At 41.8% G+C, this 27122-nt stretch overlaps 2 protein-coding genes across 2 annotated transcripts in view; both read right to left on the reverse strand.

Annotated features, from left to right (window-relative positions):
• Nucleotides 1-27122, reverse strand: part of LOC119004384 (octapeptide-repeat protein T2-like) — a gene marked incomplete at both ends in the record, with an annotated part of 62228 nt that overhangs the window by 14350 nt on the left and 20756 nt on the right. The window lies entirely within an intron of this gene.
• Nucleotides 4883-10126, reverse strand: chp2 (calcineurin-like EF-hand protein 2). Its single transcript, XM_037071232.1, has 7 exons — nt 9949-10126; nt 8722-8794; nt 8450-8530; nt 7044-7168; nt 6894-6955; nt 5703-5825; nt 4883-5341 (listed from the first exon to the last, which is right to left on the reverse strand). Exons 1-7 carry the CDS (start codon nt 10013-10015, stop codon nt 5288-5290), a joined length of 585 nt encoding a protein of 194 aa, XP_036927127.1. The 5' UTR covers nt 10016-10126; the 3' UTR covers nt 4883-5287.

A 27122-nucleotide genomic window follows, 5' to 3' on the forward strand; every position in this document is an offset into this window, starting at 1 on the left:
TTCGATCTTTTTATGCTTTTACTGTTTATTGAATCTAAGGAAGATGCCAACAGAATGTCTGTGATGGTTTCCAGATGTGGCACACAGAGGCGGAGGAAGTGTTGGCTCCACCTAGTGGTCCGAACCAGGAAGTGATACACAACACTATTTCTATTTTAATGATTTCTCGGGCTAAAATGAAAAGACATTCAGGGCTTCAACTTTATCAAACAGAGATTCAGTTATTGCCGGCGGAGTCTCAGTCAAACATTTATTTTAGGTGACTACTGCCGTCCAATAAGCTTTGAGCTGTGACCTCAACTCAAACTAACACTGACTGCCTGATGCCTCAAAGTGTTGCTGAACAGCGTCGCTAACGTGTCTGAATCTTCTCTCTGGAAACAGCTGAACTAACTTGATTTGACTGATCCACGGGAGCGCAGGGGACCAAATGTTCAGGTTTGGTGGAATGGCAATCAGGCTGCACTGATGGAGCGTTCAATGACCTGTTTTCTTTGGAATATGACCTAGAATAATATTAGGCAGTAAGGTAATATCTGCATCGAGCGCAGGATGTGGGAAAGTAAATCCTCACACCGAAGTCCAGTTTCTGATTTCAAGAAGAAAAAACTTGCTGAAAGATTCAAAGACAAAAGGTGAAAAGGAAACTGTAGGTTTAAAGGTTTTTCTTCAGAGCCGGCTGCACAGAATGTTTCTCAGAAACCTTCACGTTCACGTTTCATCTCTCAGCGAGCGATAATCAGAAGTTTTGACGATGGACACTGTTCACTTCACACGCTGAAGTCACAGAAAACATCCCTGTTGCTTCTCGTGTGAACTTCTGCCTACTCAGTTCTCGTCTCATCTCCAGGGAAATCTGACATATTTCTGTTAATACCAGACAGTTTCTCATTACATTTTTAATATTCGCAGTCTTTAGTGAACCTCTGACTCCTGTGTAAACCTGTTCGCATTCCTGGAAGTGTATGTAAAATGTTCCAGAACATCTCAAACAGTCCAGTACAGACTTTAGAAAAGTTACAAACTGAGTTATAACCTCACAAACTGACACTGAACTATTCATTTGTTTTTCTCACCTAAATTGTTTAATGCAAAAAACATCCTGTAGCTGGAGCCACACTGGGTCACATCATTTAGTCTGACGATGGTCCAAGTTCAGATCTAATAACAACATCTCTGTAAATTAAAACACTTGTTTTATTCTGAGGAAGTTTTCAGCCATTTGTGCAGTTTAATGACCTTAAAATACCAAAATAGAGAGTAACAGGAGCATTAGACTGTATATAATTCTTTATTTCCTTCTTCACACTAACTTTGTGCAGATAAAATAGTTACAAACAAGAGCTGAGGCTTTAAAACTGATATAAACTTTGTATTGGTGGATTTTAAGTCTGATTGGCTACATGACTTGTCAATCATCTGGAGGCTGGTGTGTTAGAGGCTCAGGAGAGAGGAGGAGGAGGAGAGGGCGGGCATAGAGGCACATATCTGCTCAAATGAGCTGTCAATCAAACGGCGGCCATCTTAGGAAGTCTCTTGGGATGGAGTCTGAAAGGTTTGTTTAGTTTTTTTAAGTCTTTTTCCTCCGTGGCGTCTGTCTTCTGTCCTCGGTGAGAACATCATTTCCATCATCGTCTCCTCTTGAAGGTTCGAGTCCTCATCTCAGAAAGCTAATACTCATCTTGTGATCAATATCCACTTTCTCCAGTGACTGAAAACAAAATGAAAAATCATTTTAAATTTCATGACGGACGTTAACGACCACACATGGTTCAGAAGTTGGTCTGATGATATTTTAGTTCTCAGAAACACTTGAAGCTGTTTGTTTCTGAAACACAGTTATATGCAAAAGAAATGAGCTTATTTGTTTTTTATAAATTTTTACAAAGTATATACTAGAATTCTGTCGTTGCTTTATGACTGCACACTTTGATTTCACTGTTTAAAGGTTTCATCCTCACAGCTAGTTTTACTTTTCTAAACACCAAATGTGACAACATCTGTTATCAGGAATATTCAGATTATTATTCAGATTAATATTCTGAACTGTGGAGTTCAGTCGACCGCCTCACCTTCCTGAACTCGTCGAAGGAGATGGCGTCGTCTTTGTCGGCGTCGGCCTCCTGGATGGCTCGCTCAGCGATGCACTGCAGCTGCTCCTCCGTCACCTGCAGGCCCAACATCGACCGCAACACCTGCGAGTCACAGCGTCCACGAGTCAGGAAGCTCTGCTGTGGTTCAAAACTCTCTGGCAGACAGTTTTCAGCTGATGCTTCAGTAATGAATCTCCAAATCTAACTTGTGGTGAACCTCAGGGGTCGACGGTTAACTTCTATGCAGATGATACATGATTATATCTTTCTGTCATTTCTGTTGGTTCCAGTCGTTTGGTTGCTGAAGAAAAAGCTTTAAAGGTTTCGATGAGGTGTAACTTTCTCAGCAGGCCTGAAATCATTATACTGAATGCCTCTGAGGAGACTCTGCATACGTTTACGTAGTTATCTCCATCCTCCAAATCTGTTTCTCACATGAACAAAAAAAATCTCCATAATTTGGACATTTGGTGAATCCCCACACATGAAAAGTCCCCTGAATTTTTTAACTCTCTGGAAAAAACAAACAGTCGAAAATTCATCATCTCACAAATGCAAATAATAATAATAATAATAATAATAATAATAATAATAATAATAATAATAATAATAACATTAATAACATTAAAAAAAATTTAACTCTTTTTTTTTTTACACATGAAACAATTAATTCTCCTCAAAAAATGTTTTCTCTTGAAAAATGAAAATATTTTCCCTTATAACCAAAAACAATTCACAGTTTCTGACATACAAACAAACAAACAAACAAACAAACAAACAAACAAATAAATAAATTCTTCTAGACCTTCTAGATGAATTTGAGAAAAGTGAATGGGGAAAAGAGTGAAAATACTTGGTTTCACAAATGAAAAAAATACAATACTTAAAAACTAAATAGATTAATTAAACTATGTTTCATAAACAATTTTGATTTTCAACAAACTTTGTTCCCTGATTTATTTTGACTGTTTCATACGTGAAAAAAATGTTTTTCTCCTGAAAAAAAGGAGAAACTTGTTTTTTCTCCTAATTTTTAAGTTTTTTTTTAAAAACAGACTTTGTTTCATTAACATTAAAACACACGTATGTCTGCGTTATCACGTGTAAGTATTCTAAGTAGTTTTGTGTTTGATGTGTACATTAGATTTTATCATCAGCCGTCCTACTGTTATTATGGCAATGATGACTATGTTAAAAGAAAGTGTTAAATCTTTAATCTGAGCGCCTGCAGAGTCTTCATTTCCTCGCCCATCCTGAACGTTTGATCCGGACCCAGCAGCCGGTCTCACTGTGAACCGTGTTTGATTTGGGACACATTTATCGTATTTACATATCAACAGGCGCTGAGATGTTTCAGAGTCACTCCAAGGTTCTTAAACTTGCTGGAAGGTGTCCTCCTCCATGTGTCCTCAAGACCACTGGACTGATCCTCAGCCAGAGAGGACGAGGTCGACGAGTCCAACGCCCTAAAACTGTTCACGCAACGGGAACATCAGAGCGTCAGTCTGACCGGTCGGTACAGAGGTCTGCGTTATTATTCGATCTTTTTATGCTTTTACTGTTTATTGAATCTAAGGAAGATGCCAACAGAATGTCTGTGATGGTTTCCAGATGTGGCACACAGAGGCGGAGGAAGTGTTGGCTCCACCTAGTGGTCCGAACCAGGAAGTGATACACAACACTATTTCTATTTTAATGATTTCTCGGGCTAAAATGAAAAGACATTCAGGGCTTCAACTTTATCAAACAGAGATTCAGTTATTGCCGGCGGAGTCTCAGTCAAACATTTATTTTAGGTGACTACTGCCGTCCAATAAGCTTTGAGCTGTGACCTCAACTCAAACTAACACTGACTGCCTGATGCCTCAAAGTGTTGCTGAACAGCGTCGCTAACGTGTCTGAATCTTCTCTCTGGAAACAGCTGAACTAACTTGATTTGACTGATCCACGGGAGCGCAGGGGACCAAATGTTCAGGTTTGGTGGAATGGCAATCAGGCTGCACTGATGGAGCGTTCAATGACCTGTTTTCTTTGGAATATGACCTAGAATAATATTAGGCAGTAAGGTAATATCTGCATCGAGCGCAGGATGTGGGAAAGTAAATCCTCACACCGAAGTCCAGTTTCTGATTTCAAGAAGAAAAAACTTGCTGAAAGATTCAAAGACAAAAGGTGAAAAGGAAACTGTAGGTTTAAAGGTTTTTCTTCAGAGCCGGCTGCACAGAATGTTTCTCAGAAACCTTCACGTTCACGTTTCATCTCTCAGCGAGCGATAATCAGAAGTTTTGACGATGGACACTGTTCACTTCACACGCTGAAGTCACAGAAAACATCCCTGTTGCTTCTCGTGTGAACTTCTGCCTACTCAGTTCTCGTCTCATCTCCAGGGAAATCTGACATATTTCTGTTAATACCAGACAGTTTCTCATTACATTTTTAATATTCGCAGTCTTTAGTGAACCTCTGACTCCTGTGTAAACCTGTTCGCATTCCTGGAAGTGTATGTAAAATGTTCCAGAACATCTCAAACAGTCCAGTACAGACTTTAGAAAAGTTACAAACTGAGTTATAACCTCACAAACTGACACTGAACTATTCATTTGTTTTTCTCACCTAAATTGTTTAATGCAAAAAACATCCTGTAGCTGGAGCCACACTGGGTCACATCATTTAGTCTGACGATGGTCCAAGTTCAGATCTAATAACAACATCTCTGTAAATTAAAACACTTGTTTTATTCTGAGGAAGTTTTCAGCCATTTGTGCAGTTTAATGACCTTAAAATACCAAAATAGAGAGTAACAGGAGCATTAGACTGTATATAATTCTTTATTTCCTTCTTCACACTAACTTTGTGCAGATAAAATAGTTACAAACAAGAGCTGAGGCTTTAAAACTGATATAAACTTTGTATTGGTGGATTTTAAGTCTGATTGGCTACATGACTTGTCAATCATCTGGAGGCTGGTGTGTTAGAGGCTCAGGAGAGAGGAGGAGGAGGAGAGGGCGGGCATAGAGGCACATATCTGCTCAAATGAGCTGTCAATCAAACGGCGGCCATCTTAGGAAGTCTCTTGGGATGGAGTCTGAAAGGTTTGTTTAGTTTTTTTAAGTCTTTTTCCTCCGTGGCGTCTGTCTTCTGTCCTCGGTGAGAACATCATTTCCATCATCGTCTCCTCTTGAAGGTTCGAGTCCTCATCTCAGAAAGCTAATACTCATCTTGTGATCAATATCCACTTTCTCCAGTGACTGAAAACAAAATGAAAAATCATTTTAAATTTCATGACGGACGTTAACGACCACACATGGTTCAGAAGTTGGTCTGATGATATTTTAGTTCTCAGAAACACTTGAAGCTGTTTGTTTCTGAAACACAGTTATATGCAAAAGAAATGAGCTTATTTGTTTTTTATAAATTTTTACAAAGTATATACTAGAATTCTGTCGTTGCTTTATGACTGCACACTTTGATTTCACTGTTTAAAGGTTTCATCCTCACAGCTAGTTTTACTTTTCTAAACACCAAATGTGACAACATCTGTTATCAGGAATATTCAGATTATTATTCAGATTAATATTCTGAACTGTGGAGTTCAGTCGACCGCCTCACCTTCCTGAACTCGTCGAAGGAGATGGCGTCGTCTTTGTCGGCGTCGGCCTCCTGGATGGCTCGCTCAGCGATGCACTGCAGCTGCTCCTCCGTCACCTGCAGGCCCAACATCGACCGCAACACCTGCGAGTCACAGCGTCCACGAGTCAGGAAGCTCTGCTGTGGTTCAAAACTCTCTGGCAGACAGTTTTCAGCTGATGCTTCAGTAATGAATCTCCAAATCTAACTTGTGGTGAACCTCAGGGGTCGACGGTTAACTTCTATGCAGATGATACATGATTATATCTTTCTGTCATTTCTGTTGGTTCCAGTCGTTTGGTTGCTGAAGAAAAAGCTTTAAAGGTTTCGATGAGGTGTAACTTTCTCAGCAGGCCTGAAATCATTATACTGAATGCCTCTGAGGAGACTCTGCATACGTTTACGTAGTTATCTCCATCCTCCAAATCTGTTTCTCACATGAACAAAAAAAATCTCCATAATTTGGACATTTGGTGAATCCCCACACATGAAAAGTCCCCTGAATTTTTTAACTCTCTGGAAAAAACAAACAGTCGAAAATTCATCATCTCACAAATGCAAATAATAATAATAATAATAATAATAATAATAATAATAATAATAATAATAATAATAACATTAATAACATTAAAAAAAATTTAACTCTTTTTTTTTTTACACATGAAACAATTAATTCTCCTCAAAAAATGTTTTCTCTTGAAAAATGAAAATATTTTCCCTTATAACCAAAAACAATTCACAGTTTCTGACATACAAACAAACAAACAAACAAACAAACAAACAAACAAATAAATAAATTCTTCTAGACCTTCTAGATGAATTTGAGAAAAGTGAATGGGGAAAAGAGTGAAAATACTTGGTTTCACAAATGAAAAAAATACAATACTTAAAAACTAAATAGATTAATTAAACTATGTTTCATAAACAATTTTGATTTTCAACAAACTTTGTTCCCTGATTTATTTTGACTGTTTCATACGTGAAAAAAATGTTTTTCTCCTGAAAAAAAGGAGAAACTTGTTTTTTCTCCTAATTTTTAAGTTTTTTTTTAAAAACAGACTTTGTTTCATTAACATTAAAACACACGTATGTCTGCGTTATCACGTGTAAGTATTCTAAGTAGTTTTGTAAACGGTGCTGACAGAGCGACGCAGTGTGATCGACTTTACACACCTGAAGCAGCTCGTCTCGGGAAATCTTTCCGTCTCCGTCCTGATCGTACAGCTGGAAAGCAACTGAACACAGACGGAGATTTAGTTTCTTAGAGAATCGTTACGAGTCGATGAGAGAAATAAGAAGCAGAACAAATGAGGCTGGGCTGACATCTCAGTTTGCCTGTGGTGCTGTTGGCCGGCTCCTGCTGGGCTCCGTCTCTGGCTCGGTTGGAGTCCGCTGGACGAAAATGAGCCAGAATCCGAACGAAGGAGCCAAAGTCCAGCGTTTCCTTTCTGGAGGAGAGAAGAGAAATGTTTCCAGTTTCTAGTTCAGCTTGATGAACAAACACAGGAGAGACGACGACACGCTGCTAAACGGTGCTGCTGTCGAGTCCAAACAGAACAGCAGTGATGTGGCAACTTGTTGTCGTTCATGTGTCTGTGTTCAGTAACTCTGCATCTGGTTCTGCTCCGACCCGTTTCAGACGACTGTATGGTTCATCAGCGACACACAAACTCAAACACTCTGTTTGGAACCATGAGAGGCCTTTTGCTTTTTTTCTGGTGATCCATTTTCTAAGTTCTTTCTTAGTTTGTCACAAGTGTCTCCTTGTTTGTTTAAGGAGGAAAAAACAATCAGGAGAATGAAACAGAATGAATGATAAACACAGACATGATAATAATGTTCAACAACCTGCTGACACACAGGAGATTTATCTGTTTACTGTGCAAATAAAAGGAAGAAAACAAAACACATCTGGGAGAGAATGTGAATGTTTCTGCTCCTTGTTGTTGGAGCACTTCAGCCTCTTCTGGTCAAACTGAGTATTACAACAAAAATAACTGACTTGGTTTCAACCATGAGAGAAAAAAAGCTCCTGCAGTATTTGTTTCTTGTGGAAAAAGAGGCTAAAAATAATTCTAATAATGTTCATGTGCCAGTCAGACAAAGTTTCCTCCTGGAAAAACTAAGAAAATCTCTCAGTTTCTCAAATGAACAATAAAAATTATCCAGCTTTTTTTCCACCTGTAAAAAAATTAATTCAGCAGAATTTTTTTCCCCTGAAAAAAGAAAAAAAAAATGTTTCACACACAAAAAAATCCAAAATTCTCCTGAAATTCTCCAAAATGTAAATGATCTACTGAATTTCTGGATATGTTTTTCCCAGGACAATAAGATGTGTTGGTGGACGTAGTTTTGTCTCGTCTTGTGTGTTAATGAAACGTTCGGTGCTCTTCAGTAGAGAAGCTCTGTTTGTTTGGACTGAATCTATTATAGTGTCTGTTTCTGTCTTCGGTGTATGCTCCTTATTCACCAAGACAGATTCCTCACTGGTGTGAAATCCTTCTTGTAATAAATCTGTTTCTCATCCTGAATTAATATTTTTTTATTTTCTATTTTTTTCCATTAATTTTTCGTATTTCTCACCAGAAAGAAAAACAAACTTTCCCCTCAGGGCTGCCATAGATAACTGGGCCGGACCTACTGGACCTCAAAACAAGCTAACAGAACACCCTGCAGTCTGCGTAATGAGCTCAAAGGTCATCCAGTGGACCTCCAGCAGGCCGCCGTACCCGGGAGGGAAGAAGGCGCCGATGATTCTGGCTCCGATTGGGTTCTTGTCCAAGTCTGGAACCGTCTCGAGATCCTCCGGCCTGAGACAGAGACGACCTTTAGTGACCCCACACATCCACTGAGCTCCAAACATCAGAACAAAACAGCACAGCAACCAACCGGACCAACGTGTTGCCACAAGTGACGAAAATAATAACAACAGTTTATGACACATGCTATCGTCTACATCATCTATCGTCCTGCCCTCTGATTGGTCGGTCGGTCCACTCACCTGAGATGTCCCGTGTTGTCTTTGTCCAGAAACTCAAACCTCTCGTACAGACGGACGATGTGAGCAGCAGAGACTGAAACACAAAACATGAATCAATGACACACCCGGCCGAAGACCGAAGACCGAAGACCGAAGACCGAGGTCAGAGGTCAGGTTAGTTTTATTTCAGGTGACAAAGTAAAAAATAATGTTGTTTCCAGGTGTGAGAAAAAGGGAATTTCTTTCAGGTGAAAAATAAAAAGTTTAGAAAAAACTTTCTTGATATGAACAAAAAAACTTTTTTTTTTCTTGATATGAACAAAAAAAGATTTTTTTTTTCTTGGTATTTAAAAAAAGTGATTTTTTTCCAGGTTAAAATAAAAACATGTTAATTCCTTTCAGGTTAAAAAAACAAAACAAAAACAAACAAACAAACAAAAAACTCATAAAATAAAAGGTTAAAATTCAGGTGAATTAAAAAAATAAAAAATGAATGAGGTTTTTTTCTAGGTGTAAAAGAAGATTATATTTTTTCCAGTAAGACCAAGAGATTTTTTTTCCCCTTGAAAGATAAATAATTTGTTTTAAAGACAGAAAAACATCATTAACATGAACTGATGTGTGAAGAATCTCTACAAGTCAAACAAAAAGTGAATTTATTTTCATGTGAAAACATTCTTTTTTTCTAGGTGACAGAAAAGAATAAAGTTTTTCCGGTGGAAATAAAAACAAGGGAATTTTTTTTTCCAGGTTAAAATAAATGGAAGAAGAAGAAGAAGAAGAAGAAGACGAAGAAGAAGAAGAAGAAGAAGAAGAAGAAGAAGAAGAAGAAGAAGAAGAAGAAGACAAAGAAGAAGAAGAAGAAGAAGACGAAGAAGAAGAAGAAGAAGAAGAAGAAGAAGAAGAAGAAGAAGACAGTCTCCACGGTGTGTCAGTGTGACAGTTCAGGGCGTTCACACTGACACACTGAGATAAACAGCAGATGCAACGACACTGATGAGTTTCACAACAGTCACTGCACTGCTATCTCACACACACACACACACAAAATCACACACACACACACACACACACACACACACACACACACACACACACACACAGTCTTCCTCACCAGATGATGTTTGACAGTTGACACTTCAGAACATGAGAGCTGTCAGTTATCATCTCACACAGCGATGATGCTGCAGTGTGAGGTGTCGGTCCAAAGAACCAGAACGGGTCAGAATGAGAAGTTTTGTGACTCACATCCCGTCTCCTGCAGGAGCTGCTGGCCGTCTGGGATGTTGTTCATGTTGGAGCTGCTGGAGCCCATCCTGCCGGCTGCTGGTCGACTTCTGCTTCTTTCTGTCTGCGCCACAGACGTGACGGACACGTCGCTCGGCCAATCACGAGTCGCCTACTGCACCAGGAAGGCACTGACCAATGAGCATCCAGAGACTCTCTGACACCATGAAGCTGGATGAGTGCTGCAGTTTTTATACTTTTAATAACAAGATGGAAGAAAATCATTTATATGAACTGATGTGATGTGTGAAGATTCTCTCTATAAGTTAAAAAGAAATAAAGAAAGTTTTTTTTTTTCCCTAGGTGACTAAAAAAGTGTTTTTTCAGGTGACAGTGGAAACACGTGTTGAAAAGAAATAAAGAACATTTTCTAGGTGACTTTTTTCTAGCCACCTAAAAAATTTTTTTTTTTCTAGGTGACTTAAAACCAGCACATTCTTTCCAAGTGGAAATAAAAACAAGTGTCGAAAAAAAGAACAAAATAGTTTAATTTTTTTTTTCTAGGTGACAAAAATATCAGTCAAATTTTTTTCCAAGTGAAAATAAAAACAAGTGTTGAAAAACATTTTTTTTTCCTGTGAGAAGTGAAAGTCTCTGCGTCGACTATACAAAGATTTTCAGGTGAAACATTTTTTTTCTAGAGGTGACAAAAAAACTGCATTTTTGCAGGTGAAAATAAAAACAAGTGTTGAAAAGAAATAAAGAGAAGACTTTGTTCTAGGTGACTAAAAAAAGCAGCTGATGTATTTCAGGTAAAAAAAAGAGTGAGTATTCAAAAACATAAAAATGAGTGCTTTTATTTTATAGGTGAAAGAAAAACAAGTGTTGGAATGAATTAAAGAAAAGAAAGTTTTTTTTCTAGGTGACTAAAAAACTGCTAATTTTTTTCAGGTGAAAATCAGAACAGGTGTTGAAAAACATAAAAACAAGTGAATTTCTTTTCTACAGAGAAGACAAAGATTTTTTTCTAGGTGACTAAAAAGTGTTTTTTTTTTTTTTTTTTGCCAGGTGACAATAGAAACAAGTGTTGAAAGAGAGAAAGAACAAAAAGTTTTCTTTTTTGTGTTGAAATGTTTTTTTTCTAGGTGACTAGACTGAATTTTTTTCAGGTCAAAAATAAAAACGAGTGTTGAAAAAAATTTCTAGGTAATTAAAAATTTCTTTCAGGTGACAATAAAGAAACAATGAAATAAAGAACAAGAGTTTATTTTTTTCTAGGTGATTAAAAAAGAGTGAATGTTTTTGCATTGAATAAAAAAGTGCAGCCAAGTGGAAATAACAAAGTTCACAGTAAAGCCACTAGAGGGCGCTGTGAGGTGAGAGCAGACCGGAGAGACTCACCTGTTCACCGGAACGATGTTTGCTGTTTTTCAAGCGTGTAAATATGTTTAAATGAACCGGTTGACAGATAAGCACTTCTGAGATCATACAGAATAATATATTCCTTTCAGGTGAACACAAGTGTAGAAAAGAAATACAGAAAAAATGTTTTTTTTTTTTTGTCTAGGTGAAAGAAAAACGAGTGAAAATAAAACGTTTTGACAATAAAATGAGTGAATTACTTTCAGGTGAAAATAAAAAATGACAACATTTCTTCCTGTAAAAAAAAAACACTTTTTATTTTCTTGCTGTTGTGTCACAAAAAGTAAGAAAATAAAAAGTGTTTTTTTTTCTAGGTTAAAATACAAAATGATTTAATTTATTTCAGGTGGAAATAAAAACAGGTGTTGAAAAATAACCAGGTGACTAAAGAAGAGTGAATTTATTCAGGTGATTAAAACAAGAGTGACTAAAAAAAGAGATGATTTTTTCAGGTGTAAAAAAACTTTATTTTCTAAGTAACTAAAAAAAGTGATTTTTATTCCAGGTTAAAATAAAAACGAGTTAATTTCTTTCAGGTTAAAACAATGTTTTTTTTCTAGGTGAAAGAAAAATGATTGAAAATAAAACATTTTGAAAATAAAATGAATTAATTACTTTCAGGTGAAAATAAAAACTTTTTTCTAGGTGACAACATTTTTATTTATTTTTCCTGCAAAAAAAAAAAAAAAGAAAGAAAGAAAGAAAGAAAAAAAAAACAGTTTTCGGAAAAACATTGAAACCAGTAATTTTTTTTCTAGGTGATTAAAAAAAAGTGAATGTTTTTGCATTAACTAAGAAATTAACTAACTAAACTAAATTAACTAAAAAAAGAGAAAAAAAGTTAAGAATTTTGTGTCACAAAAAAGTCTTAATTTTCCAGGTGAAAACACAAAAGTGATTTTCGTTCCAGGTTAAAATAGAAACAATAGAAAAATTCAGGTGAAAACAAGAAATAAAGAAAAACGCTTTTTATTTTCTAGGTGAAAGAAAAACGAGTGAAAAGTTTTGAAAACAAAATGAGTGAATTACTTTCAGGTGAAAATAAAATGTGGTAACAGGTGAATTCACTTTAATTTGAAGAAAAGCACTTAATTTAGATGAAAAATAAAACCCCAGCGCCCAGTTGTCGACCCGCTGACCCTCAGCTGATCAGAACAATGATGTGCAGGTGACACCCGGGCTGAACGTGGCGTGTTGACCCAGTGGAACTGATGCTGGATCAGCTGCTGTCAGTCACACGCCGTCAGTCTGCTCATGGACACTAGATGGAGACATTTCCACATAAATCCTCAGAGTCCTCAGAGTCCTGCAGGACTGACGGGACCGACCAGAACATGATGGTCCTCAGTCCGCCGGGTCAGGACTCGTTTTGGTTCAGAGTTCAGATTGTGTAATTATTGATCATGACTGTACAGGTGTGACACTTTAATGATTCAAAATAGAAGTGATGGTGGCAGTGATGTTCAGGGGTGTTATTATTATTATTATTATTATCATTATTATTATTATTATCATCATCATCATCAGGAGTTCATGGTTTTCTCATCAGGACTCCCTCCTCTGCTCTCTGGACGAAATAAAACTGGGTCAAAGTCAAAGTCCAAACAGTTCAGAGTAAACACACACACACACACACACACACACACACACACACACACACACACACACACACACACACACACACACAGCTGGCAGCCCGTCAGAGAGTTTGCATTCCTCTCTGGTAACATTACAGTTGATTTATCAGCTCTGTTCGTCAGAATAAAGAGCTGTTAGAGAAGAATTTACATCTGCTCGCTCCGGTCGTGACGACAGCAGCAGCAGCCTTTTATCTCTTAACACAGTTTAAAGAAAATAAAAGACAGTTGAATCTTTTCCATCACCAGAGAATGAGATTGTTTTTCCTCATGAAAATAAATAAAATAACATTTCCACTCTGTTTCTCTGTTTCACGTGTTTTTTTTCCTCATGAAAATTTTTTTCAAGTCATAATAATATGACAATAATAATAATTTAGATCAGATTCATAAAAATGTTTCACCTGGTTTGTCCCTCAGGGCTGCTGCACACCAGGAATCAGATCAATAAACATTTTAAATGATCTTCAACGACAGAGCTGATGATACAGTACTGCAGCCGGATGGACACCAGAACTGATCAGAACTGATCAGAACTGAACAGAACTGATCAGAACTGATCAGAACAGAACAGATCAGAACAGAACAGAACTGATCAGAACAGATCAGAACAGATCAGAACTGATCAGAACAGATCAGAACAGAACAGATCAGAACTGATCAGAACAGATCAGAACTGATCAGAACAGATCAGAACAGATCAGAACAGAACAGATCAGAACTGATCAGAACTGAACAGAACAGATCAGAACAGAACAGATCAGAACTGATCAGAACAGATCAGAACAGAACAGAACTGATCAGAACAGGGTCAACCAGTTCTGGAGAAGATCAGCAGCAGCTTCACACTTTTTGAAAAAATCTCATTTTGCTCATCAGAACATTTGTTTTCATGTTTCCTGAAACTGGGTCGGCCATTTTAAAAAGCGCCGTCAGTGTAAATGACGTCTCCAGACCTGATTCGTGACCGGACCCAGTCAGCGGACCTGCACCGGGGTTTGATTATCTTGTTCAGATCGACCCAAAAGGACTTAAAAACATGAATGATGCTGGTTCTGCGGTGGAGCCTGACCGGACCAGGACCTCCACTCAGTTGTCTTAGTTTGGATGTAAACTACACGCTGTTGTTGTGACTCGAACTGGACCCGGCGCGGCCCGCCAGCTTGTTCTCTGCCTCCATCTCTCAGAACTCCCACCTCTTCCCCTCCTCTACAGAACCGAGTGCAGGTATGTTCGGAATGTGAGAGCAGGTGATGGAGACACGAGGCGGAGCGATCGGACCGAGCCGTGAACCAGAACCTCTGATGCTTCCTCCTCACCGCAGCTGGAACTACAGATTAACAACTAACGTGTAAATGAATTAATGAGAAGACTGACAGGTGCATTGATTGACAGGTGCATTGATTGACAGGTGCATTGATTGACAGGTGCATTGATTGACAGGTGCATTGATTGACAGGTGTTCAGCGCTGATGGATTTATGAATCACCGGCTGATACAGACACAGTTCTGCTCTGCTGTTCAGCTTCACTGGGCTTTAGTCCGACTGTCACAACCAATGAAACCAAAAGCATGTCAGAGTGTGTGTGTGTGTGTGTGTGTGTGTGTGTGTGTGTGTGTGTGTGAGTGTGTGTGTGTGTGTGTGTGTGTGTGTGTTGGCTGAGAGCCACCAGCAGGAAATGAATGAAGTCTTCCTGGCTGACTGAACTTTGACTGCCTCCTGGTTCTGATGCAGACAGAAGTGAACAGGACGGAGGCCTGACACAGAACTACAAGTTCTGACCGTACACAGAGAGTTCTGATGGTACACAGAGAGTTCTGACGGTACACAGAGAGTTCTGACGGTACACAGAGAGTTCTGACTGTACACAGAGAGTTCTGGTGGTACACAGAGAGTTCTGACGGTACACAGAGAGTTCTGACGGTACACAGAGAGTTCTGACGGCACACAGAGAGTTCTGACGGCACACAGAGAGTTCTGACGGTACACAGAGAGTTCTGACTGTACACAGAGAGTTCTGACGGCACACAGAGAGTTCTGACTGTACACAGAGAGTTCTGACGGTACACAGAGAGTTCTGACGGTACACAGAGAGTTCTGACTGTACACAGAGAGTTCTGACGGTACACAGAGAGTTCTGACGGTACACAGAGAGTTCTGACGGTACACTGGGGCAGGAAGTGAATACAGTAAAGCTTCAGATGGATCATCAGAACATTCCAGACACGTTGGGTTTGATCTCTGCACTTGATTTTTTTTTGACGAGGTGATCGATATAAAAACTGACTCCGTCCCGCCAGAATAAGACGTACAGGATAAACTTTGGTCTTCCATCTGCTCGTCTTCACCACAACAGCCGACCAGCTGATGATCAGTTTGACACAAAGAAAACAAAAACAGTCATTTTGGATCCGCCAAACGTTTCAAAATGATCCATTCACAGTCAGAATAATGTTTTTAGGAAGAAGAGAGACTTTTTATTCTGCAGCTTTCTACGAGCTCTGCAGGTGAATTCATACATGTGGCCAATAAATAAAAGTGTTTTCAGTGTTCAGACTCTTACAAGTTGTCATCACATCTCTGTGATGAGTTAAATCTGTACTAACTGTGCTGGAGTCACGTGATGGAGGCTGGACTGTCAGGCTACGATCCACAGAGCACAACCGCCTGGGCTCAGTTCTCAGCAGCAAAGGCTCAGCTGAGCGTTACACAAGAACTCAGATCATTGTGGTGCGGCTCGAGTAGCACCGTAGCATTGTGTTGTTGTGTACTGAATGTGTTGTTGTGTACTGAATGTGTTGTTGTGTACTGAATGTGTTGTTGTGTACTGAATGTGTTGCTGTGTACTGAATGTGTTGTTGTGTACTGAATGTGTTGTTGTGTTGTTGTGTACTGAATGTGTTGTTGTGTACTGAATGTGTTGCTGTGTATTGAATGTGTTGTTGTGTACTGAATGTGTTGTTGTGTACTGAATGTGTTGTTGTGTACTGAATGTGTTGTTGTGTACTGAATGTGTTGTTGTGTACTGAATGTGTTGTTGTGTACTGAATGTGTTGCTGTGTATTGAATGTGTTGTTGTGTACTGAATGTGTTGTTGTGTACTGAATGTGTTGTTGTGTACTGAATGTGTTGTTGTGTACTGAATGTGTTGCTGTGTATTGAATGTGTTGCTGTGTACTGAATGTGTTGTTGTGTACTGAATGTGTTGTTGTGTACTGAATGTGTTGTTGTGTACTGAATGTGTTGTTGTGTACTGAATGTGTTGCTGTGTATTGAATGTGTTGTTGTGTATTGAATGTGTTGCTGTGTACTGAATGTGTTGTTGTGTATTGAATGTGTTGCTGTGTACTGAATGTGTTGTTGTGTTGTTGTGTACTGAATGTGTTGTTGTGTACTGAATGTGTTGCTGTGTACTGAATGTGTTGTTGTGTACTGAATGTGTTGCTGTGTACTGAATGTGTTGTTGTGTACTGAATGTGTTGTTGTGTACTGAATGTGTTGTTGTGTACTGAATGTGTTGCTGTGTACTGAATGTGCTGTTGTGTACTGAATGTGTTGTTGTGTACTGAATGTGTTGTTGTGTACTGAATGTGTTGTTGTGTATTGAATGTGTTGTTGTGTACTGAATGTGTTGTTGTGTATTGAATGTGTTGTTGTGTACTGAATGTGTTGTTGTGTACTGAATGTGTTGTTGTGTATTGCATGTGTTGTTGTGTATTGAATGTGTTGTTGTGTACTGAATGTGTTGTTGTGTTGTTGTGTACTGAATGTGTTGTTGTGTACTGAATGTGCTGTGGTTGAAAACTCTGCAGAAGCCGGGTCACGACTGGAGTTTAACACCCTGAGCTGAACTCTCGGTGACGACTCGTCTCTGGAGTTTGGACGGTGAAGGCTCAGGTTGGGTCCAGTCTGCTGCTCTCTGAAGGTTGTACTGGCCTCTAATCTTCTGCCTGTGTAAAAAGTCAGAAACTTTGTCTCGTTAGAAGCTATTTTTTGTGAAAGTATGCGAGGAATGTGGTTATATAACTGTGCCATTGTTTCAGGAGACAAATGAGAGGTGACACTCTGCAGTCCAGCTTCTACCAGCAGAGAGACGAGAGCAGGAGGAACGTCCCACTGAGTCCAGGCGGTAATGAGAGGGGAAATTCCTGCTCCACACCGGAGAGGAAGAAACAAGAGAAACTGGTGACTGTTGCTCCGAGACTGAACCATCCACTGTGGACTTCTGACTAACCGGCACCATCACCAAACTTCTACCGGCCAGAACCTGAAGACAGTCAGTTAATGATCCTCCTGCACGATGAACCCAGTTGACCTCCTGGTGACCTCATGACCTTCTCTGTCGCACCAACAGCAGCAGTCTGAGATAATCGTCTTTGTGTCAAAGCTTTCAAGTCTGGATGTGTCCAACACGCCTCCTCTGTCGTCATGTAAGCTGACCTGCTGGTGGCTGGAGGTCTGGGCTGCGACGATGGATTGATGGTGGTGAGAATATAAATAAAACATTTCGATGCGTGCACCGAAATGAAACCAATCGAAGGTGTTTCTCCAACTTCTAATCACTTTGTGTGTTTGCTGCCACGAGACCGGCAGAGAAAACATGTTCTGAAGCTTCCTATGTGACACAATTCTGACTTTACCAGCTCATAAAAATAAAAGGAAAATCCAAGAGTCCGAATGAAGAGGTGAAGAAGTAAAGTGTGACCTCGGCCGACCCAGGCTGGACTGAACCGGGTCAGAGGGTTTTCCACAGAATCTGAGGCGAGCGACTGTTTGTTTGTGTGCGATCAGCTGCACAGGAAACTCGCAGTGACGAGCGCCAACGCTGGACAATGACAACAATGAAGGTTGTGACTCATGGATGCTCCGCCCACTTTCAGTATTATTGAAGTGACAGGTAATCCCCGTGTCACCCCCGCGCGCACACACACACACACACACACACCTACTAGTTGTGTAACAGTGGCGGGTGTTTCTGGTAAAAACCGGCGGTATTGAACGGCAGCGCTGAAACAGCAAACAACATTAATCCTGAACTTACAAGAATGAAGGTTCAGTTTCACAATGACACATTAAAGCCGCGGCCAACAACAGATTTCATTCCTTCGCAGCACTCAGTCGTCTGAATGTTTGAACTGTGTCGGTCATCGACCTCCGTCAGCTCATCAAACAAGAGCTGCACTTGTACTGCAGGAAACTTTCCCTGTTCGAGGACGGTGAAGCTCCAGAGGAAGTCGGCGGGGACGTTATTTAAAAAGTCCCTGATCAGAAAGTACCGGACCTCTGGGCGTCGGACACGCAGCGCCGACACTCCTGATCAGTCTGCCATTTTATTTCACTTCCCTCAGTTTCATCCCGACATGATACTGGACAAGAATAGCAGACAAGTCTCTGGACACAGACGTGCAGATATCATGCTGCCACGATATGACTGTGATCAAAGTCAGACGATACGAAGCTGCCGACACTTTATCTTCTGCGTGTGGCGACAAAGAAAATAAGAACACACACAATCAACACATAAAACCTGGATTAACAACAGGAGAGACCAGTGTTTACTGCCAGTCACCTTCATTAGTTTGAGCTTTTGGTATTTTACTGCAGACTTTTCCTCCAGCCAGAACTATCAGAACCATTTCTGTACCAGCAGACCTTCAGAACAGATCAGCTGATGCTGACGTGTTGACAGCAGTGAGAGATGTTCTGTCCGTCTGCTGACTCGTCTTTCCACGCTGCAGGTTTATTCCCAGCTGTCACTTAATATCCTCGTTGTCTTGTTGAGTTTGCTCTCTATTAAAAAGTCTTTCTATCAAACATGAATAAATACGTAACGTAAGGCTGCAAATCAGGACTCAGTCTCCAGCACAGCGTCCACTTCACCTGAGATTAGTTTCAGTGTTTAGGTGCTCAGACCTTCATCAGGTAGGAAACAGGAAGTGATTAGTGATTCTGTTGTTTTAATGAGCATGTTAGCATGCTGTCGTTAGCATTCTGCTACACAGAGACTCCAAACACTTTCAGTTCCATTTCATTCATTACGGACGTTTCCTGGTCCGACTGTGAGCTCAAGCTGTAAACTTGTTGGGAATTCTCCCTCGTGATTTGATTGGCCGACACACAGGAAGTCCACCGGGCGTAGATGAGGAGCGTGATCCCAGCATGCAGCAGCTGTTAGTCTGCCTGAACCACTTCCTGCTCCGGGTCCAGTTTCCTCAGCGTGGTCGTCTCCTGTGGGATTCATTGTCTTTCTGTTGCATGTTGGCACATTAGCCGTCAGACTTTGTGCCAGTGCAGCAGCCGTCATCTCTCTCAAATGTTTATTATCTTATTTCTGATCTGGGTTTACTTTCCCGGCTGAAAACCCCGACACCTCCGCCTCTTCCTCTTCCTCCTCCTCCTCCTCCTCCTCATGCCCGGGAGTTTCCAGCCTCAGCGACTTCTACATAGTGTGTTTAGTTTTTTTCTTTTCTTTAAGATGATGCGTCTGATTTACTGTAATGGATCCTACAAAGTTGATAGAGCGGGCCTCGCCCTCTGACGCAGATCTGATAACACAGATTTCACTTCATCGTTTCATTTTGTTCACAGTTTTCAGTCCACTGTCGGCTGTTTCTGTTCTCTAATATCGACTGCTGACCGGAGCTGCAGGGGAAACGTTCCAGAACCAGAACCAGAACCAGAGTCTCTGCTGAGTGCTCAGTTCAGTCAGAGTCGACCTGAATTCAAACGTTTGCTATCTTACAGCTAACGTACAGGAAAGTCATCTGGATCCACCGACGCTGATGAAAATCTAAAACCATTTCATGTTGTTGGCCGTCTTCCCTCTCTGACTCTCTCCTGGAACACTTCTGTGGTTTGAACATCGTCAGAAACATTTGGACTGAACAAAACTCAACATGACTTGTTGTATATTCTATCTGTAAAAGACATTTTTAATTCTGTATGTTATCAAAACACACGAGTCTTTAAAAAATATACACAACTACCAGAAGCATGTAAAAGTCTCCACAAAACAAAAGTGTTAACAGTGACGATAACTCTTCTACATCAGTCACCTTTCAGTCAGAACAAACCTTATCAGTCACACGACTACCGGCTGGATTTGTTTCTGTTCCATTGTTGTAAGAAGGGGAACTCATCTGAGGTGATAATTCTCTTGGTTACCGTCCAAACCAAACAGTGGAAGCTCAAAGCGCAGGTCAAAGTCTGCTCGCTGTTGTGAAGCCTCAGATTGTGTTTCTGTTAGTGAAACTGAGAGCCGGCACAGTCGACGCCGATGATTTTCGTTTTGGGTCGACCTCTTGATGTTCGGCTTCACTGAAACACAGAACCGGTCCGACCTGCCGGCTGCTCGACGGGTTCCTGTGAGTTCACACCAGGTTACACAATCTGATCCCGTCCATCAGTCTGAGCTGAGATCAGTTTTCACAACTGACTCGTTCTCGCAAACTTTAAATCTGCACCTCAAACATGGCGGTGAGTTCACGGATGTTACTTCAGTGTCGCGTCTCACCTGGACTGATCCACCTGGTCGCTGTCAGACAGGCTGCTCAGGTGCTGGATGAAGATCCTTCAGTGAAGGTAAAAATACCGTAACAAATCTTACGAACGATGACTAATAATAGATCAATTAAATGTAGAGAAGGACGTAGTAAGAACATGGAGGTACAGTCACATCCTGGTCCACTGATCCGACCACACAAATGAATCAGACTCCACAAAAACCACCAACACATGATGATGTGTAAGACTCGGATTCACTCCCCCGGCTGGTTAACTCGAGCAGTCACAGGCTCTTATCAGCTGCAGCTAATTTTCTCTCCGTCGAGCCGCTTCAACAGTCAGCGAGCCCGAAGCTGAAGATGTTTAAAGTCTCCATCAGCGTGGCCTGATCGCTAGCAGACATGAGAGCCGGACGCGTCCTCAGCAAGAGGCAGAGGAGGACTGAAGGTCCGAGTGGTGGAAGAGCAGAACCGAGTCGATGTCTGTCACAGACCTTCAGCTTGGCCTTATGGACCGGTATCGTACCAACTGAACCCAAAGACAGAAATAAACCTGAACTAAATCAAATACTTGAGGGGAAAACTAACAGACGTTCTTGAGTCGCACTGAAAAACTCAAAATCTTGTATATTTGTTTAATTTCTCATCATTAGACTTATTTTAAGACACAAAACTTCGCAGGTCAAGTTTCAGTGAGACGCAGACAATCGATTCTTATTTTTAACACAGTACACAAAATCAGCCGTTATTCATTCATTCGCTCTGTTTTTGATTTACTATAATTTCAAAGTGGCATCATTTCCAGACCACCAGCAGCACAACTTACGGTAAATAAAAGACAAGTCAGACGACATCTGGAGGTGAGCTGCCTCCCTAATGCTGATGTTGAAATCCAGATTCTTATAAAAAACATTTATTAACACCAGGTGCAAAATGCAAAAACACAAGCAGAGAAACATCGACTGAACCGCCGGGCAGAAATATCTTCATATTATCTCCTCTGAGATCAACGGCAGTGAACTTCTTTATCTGCAGGATAAAGAAGTTTACATGAATCACAAGAATCCCTGCGGACGTCTCTGACCAGCCACAGTTTCACTTTTGTTATTATCACGAGGGCTCTTCTGAGCTGACCCCGCGGCGGATCAGGTTCTGGTGTGAAGAGTTTAAGATCAGGGAACTGTTGTGGTCCCGCTAAAATAAAAAACAGGAAGTGAGCTTCTGCTGACCTCTCGCTAACACCGTCCTCCTCCGAGGCTCTCACCATGATTCGATGTTATCGAGCTTTTAAATGTGCTTTTTAAAATAATTCTCAAAATGTTTCATGTAACGAGAACCACATCCTCTCTCACCGGGCGGATATGATGCAGAAACGACCCGTTTTCAAGTGGAACTTCCAAGAAACTCACTGAAGTTTCTGTTGAAGTTTGATTGAGACTGGCTGATAAACCAGAGGTGGGTAAATTCATATGAAGCGGTGAACGCTTTGGAAAAATAACGCGCGGTGAGAGAAACGTCAGCTGTGACTTACGAGGAGTTTCATTCCAGAGTGACACGGGCCTGTAGAGAGACGGATCGACCCAGCATCTCTAAACGGACCCGTAAACAGCGGATGAGTCACTCGGCACACATGTTCCTGTTTACTGTAAAAGCCCAGAAACAAATCCTGTTAATGCAGCGACGCTCGTCCACACACGAGGAGCTCAGAGTTCGTAGAAGCGCGTCACATTCTGTTGTGGGTGTCGGATCCTCTTTTTGTGGTTTCACACAGAGAAGTGGTTAATAACCACAACTGATCCTTTACTCGCATATTGCAACACCGAAATATTAATTCAAAACATAAACATGATCATGCTGATATATTGATTTCAAGCTGAATATAAGATGCAGTCAGATGTTTGTGATCAGCAGCGTCACCGCGGTCGAGCCTGAAATCTACAGCTACCTCTGCGTGACTCATCAGTGATAATATCTGAAGACATGTCCGCACCATCAGGTCCTCCGCAGGGCTGAGTACGACACTCTCCAGTGAATCACGCACTTCATCTTTTACTCCGTGTTCCATTAGGTTAATTAGAAACCGTCCCTGTGACACAGGAAGAGTTGTGTCCACACTCAGGGTTTCCCCTGCTGACGTACTGCTGAGGCATCTCCGACATCTGAACGAGCCGACGGCGTTCACGTCCTGCAGCACCGAGAGAAAATATAACGCAAAACATGTTTTTACCTTCTGTTCAGGAGTGTTCTGGAATCAGCAGCCCTGTTCAGATAGAAAAGTACATCTGCAGAATGGCTGAATTTGTCTTCAAAATAAGAGCTTTACATTGCACCCCACTGGAGTTTAGAACTGGGTTCTTAGCGGGGGGCTTTTAATTTGAAAGTAGTGGCTGTTAGTAGCTGGTCACTACAACAACAAGTGGACAGAAGACAGCTACAGAGACGAGGAGACGCTGCAGCTCCTGGATCTCAGCAGCTGTCCAGCTGATGAAGTGATGGACTGACTGCTGTGATCAGCTGTTTCCTGCTTTTAAAACTCTCCGGCTGTGAGCTTCACAACAGTGCAGGTCATCGACACCTCCGCCCACCTGACGCAGGGTCCAGCACATCGACGACTTGGATTTACAGCAGTGGAGGTGGAAACAAGCGTTCCCTCCGAGGACCAGAACAGACCCCCGGTATACCACCTTCTGTCTAAATCTGCAGACCTGGCCGCAAAAAGTCGGCCAGATTGGCGTCTTGCTGCCCAGAATAACAACGGACTCTGATGATAACACCAGTCAACAGCTACACCATCTTCCTCTCTCGCTCACCCTCTCCAGCCAGCGAGCAGGATCACAGATCACAGAGTTAAAGACTGAAAACTGTCCTGCAGCACAACAAGAAAGAAACAGAGAAAATGGCGACATCGCGTGGCGTAGATCGTCACTTTCGTGGGCCTGGGCAGCAGAAATCGTGACGTAAGAGTAAAACATCCGGTGACGCAACCAGGAAATGCTCCAAAGACTAGACCGTCACATTTAACAACAGCTGAGCAGGTTAACAAGGACTCTGAAGGACTCGCCTTCACAGACCACAAAGATCAGGTCCTTCAGAGGATCCAGACGCTGAACTGAGGCACAGAAACTGTCCTCCATCACTGGATTCTTCTCTGATTTCTCCAATCACAAGCTGTTTTATTGGACCTCAGATCAGGCATTTGTGTGCAATGGGAACGTGTGAACTCGGTTCTGCTTAGATCCAAACGTGTGACCCGGGTGAACACGCTGAATTCCAAAGTGACAACGTGCATCAACACATGGTGGTGGAGCGTCGATATGGAAACTGTAGTACATTATCCTGCACCTTTTCTCTACTGTAACACCTTCAGAGAGCAACTCATGGCATGTTCCTGCTTCCTGCCGTACGTATGACTCTGTATTAGATGTTATATCAGTCACAGGGAGCGTCACAGCGCTCGAAGTCAATCGGGAAAACCCAGAATGATCCCGTCAGCAGGAGAGCTTCCTGTTTGTTTTTGGTGGCCGCGGGATGTTTACGCGCTCGCAACAGACTCAGGTGCCGATAAGGTGACTGAGCCAATGAGAATGTGCGTGAGGGGGCGATGAGTTTACATGTGACTGTTCGGTTTGGATCAGTCACATCCTGAGTTTCTGTACATCGTCTGTTAATCATCTGGAAAAAACCCAACGAGCCAGTGAGAAGAATCAGCTGTCAGATACAAAATACCTGACAGACTCACAAATATCACCGTGATGCAGCGTGTACCTGCGGTGAGAAAGTCCCTGTCAGACCGTCAGGTGGAAGTAAAATATCAAAGTCATCCTGCCAACAAACACGTGTCCATTGTGACTGATCAGCTGTTAGCTGAGTTAAAGTATGAGACCAAAAGTTTGGTGAACTCCGAGCTGATGGGGCAGATTTCACATGAAGCAAGATGAGAAAATGAATCACTGCCAGAAAATGTTCTCTCAAAAGTCCCTGCAGTCTGTCAACGTTTGGCTGAGGGCTGCAGTGTTAGCATGCCTGTGGTCAACGCTAACATCAGCTACACGTTTACATCCAAATGCTTTGTCTCCTCCGTCTGCATTCAAATGACACGACTTCAACAAGAAGCACCATCCGATCCTGGAAGCAGGTTCAAGTCCTCACAGTCCAGAGTGATCGAGCCTCAGGAAACAGATCAGATGCACAAAATCAGTTTGTTTGTTTATTTCATCTGGACATCTCGGCCTGACGGGAAGTTCAGGATGTTACGACATGAAAGTACACAAGCTGAAGGGAACAGGCTCATAAAATAACTGTTACAACACGAGCAGAGAACCTCCTGTAATGTGTTTACCATCAGACCGAGGGGACGTTTCTGATCGGAAGGAAACACTTCAGATATAATGATGTTGTTAAGATTATACAGAGATAAATTTCCAGTTGGGCTCGTCTGATAAACCACCGAGCACGTCAGTACAGCCCTGGCATCGACACTTACATCAACCCACAACCTCAGACTCCTCTCAGTGGATCTCACTTTCAATTTCTATATGCAAACACACACACACACCTACATCCCTGGATGAAACTGACACAGAGAAAGAAACATCAACCAGTCGGTTCAGTGTCTCCTGATGCAACAGGTGTCAGAATTTAATGTTTTTTTAAGGGAGTCTGCTGATTTCATTTTTCCACGGATGACAAAGAAGTCAATGTCACTTTTTACTGTATTAGTAAGATCCTGTAAAAGATAACATCAGTGATGAGTCTGAGAGTGTCTCATCGATCTGAGCCCAAATAACTCGACTTCACACCTTCAGGTCCAGATGTGCAGGAACGTGATTCATCCAGATATCTTCGCTGGAGAGCCGATCCTCACTCAGGTGACCCGCGTCGATTTAGCCAGTGTTGACTTTTGGTTTCACACTGGACACAAACACGACCTCCTGGATGAAGGTCCGGTCCATCCACCCCGACCTCCACCTTACTGGTCTGTGTGTGTGACGGCGGTGCCAACAGTAACACTGCAGGACAACAGTGAGGCGGGAATACAAAGAGCTGGTTGTTTCTGTGTGATGATCTTGTTTATAATAGATGAGGAATGTGTTAGTGTGACTGACTGATCTGCAGCTATCACACATATTTTTGGATTCACGTCTCTGTGCTGGTGGGATGTGATATCGCAGCGAGTCCTTACAGGACGGGTTTCAGCCACACTAAAGAAACAGCCTGCAGGCAGCGCTCACATTTCTATGAACACAAGGTGACTTCATCTGGAAGAGTGTGACTGTTTGGATTAGTCTCTGACAGGCTTGTTGTTTGAACTTCACACAGACTGTGTGAGTGACAGCGAGTGTTTCGTGGTTAATGATCTGCTCGTGCTCCGACACTCCGGAGAAACTTCCCGTCACTGGCGTCGTGCCGGCAGGTTCGGCCCGACCAAACTTCCATGAACAAACCGTTTCCTCGTATGAGCCACGCTGGATGAGTTACCGACACGCTTGAAATTATGTGCCAGGAATGCAGGAAGACCGGCTCCAACAGGAGTGAAAGTGAAAGCATCTTATCAAAACTGATCACAGCGACCTTCAGTACTTAAGTGGTTGCGGTTGTTTGATGGACTGATACAGACTTTATTAATGTCCCACCCACAGGCCGAGTAAACAACATGAATCACAGCGATAAAGACGGGAAGACTTTTATAGTCACGCTCTGCAAGACAGAAAAGTGCCTCCAGCTACCGACTGTTCCTCCGATGTGAAGGCAAACAGAACAATCCGGTCCAGCAGAGAAATCAGAAGAGACACGAGCATTCACCTCCCCGCTGTCCGTCCCTCTAGCTGGACCCGGGGAAGTTGTCCCGCGGACTCAGCGCTGGTAGAAGCTCATCGACAGTGATGGAGTTGTCACTTCGGATCACACAGTGACAATAAAGATGCTGACTAACACTGAGGAATGTGTGTCAGAGCGGCACAGCGGCCCGGCGGGAGGCGAGCAGACGCAGGTCAAACACATGTCAGAGTGTATGAACTCAGTTTCACCGGCGCTCTGATCTGAGCTCAGACTTCTGCAGGGTTCAACTTTCATTTCAGCTCAGTGCGACAAAGAAATGCCTCCATTTTAATAAACTACACCTCAGTGACAGCAACCTGACAAACACACATCACGACGGATCACTGATAACACGTTACATCAACGTTAGCTTAGCATAAAGACTGGAAGCAGAGGGAAACAGCTAGCCTGGATCTGTCCAGCAGCTCTCAAACTCACTGATCCACACTTACGCTGGTAGTTTCATCACATTTCTGTGTGAAGCCATTTTGATGTTTGGTTTCCATGGACTGGATCATAACTGTTAGATGTTTAGTTTTGTCCTGACATCCAAGAACAAGAAGCAGCGACAGCAGACTGCTGCCTCGACTTGAACACACCACAAAGACAACAGCCGGAGGGCAAATATCTCACATGTTCTGCCGCCAGTTTCTCTCCGTACCACAAGACGTCTCGTTCCAAGCTGGTCGAACAGTTTGATCATATTCTGAAGCTTTGAGACTGTGTCCATCCCAACACGTCACAATCTGAGGAGCTAGGAATGAAACACAGAGCTGACCTGTCAGACGAAAAGCAGCTGCAGCAGAAAGTTGTTCC

The sequence above is a fragment of the Acanthopagrus latus genome, chromosome 2 (genome assembly GCF_904848185.1).
Source record: "Acanthopagrus latus isolate v.2019 chromosome 2, fAcaLat1.1, whole genome shotgun sequence".
In the NCBI taxonomy this organism is placed as follows: Eukaryota; Metazoa; Chordata; class Actinopteri; order Spariformes; family Sparidae; genus Acanthopagrus; species Acanthopagrus latus.

Bases quoted from the DNA above. Each gene is read 5' to 3' on its own strand.
- chp2 (XM_037071232.1), bottom strand. From the start codon at position 10,015: ATGGGCTCCAGCAGCTCCAACATGAACAACATCCCAGACGGCCAGCAG. The intron at 8,795-9,948 runs GTGAGTCACAAA...TTTGTGTTTCAG, and splicing joins GCTCCTGCAGGAGACGGGAT to TCTCTGCTGCTCACATCGTC. The intron at 8,531-8,721 runs GTGAGTGGACCG...TCTCTGTCTCAG, and splicing joins GACAACACGGGACATCTCAG to GCCGGAGGATCTCGAGACGG.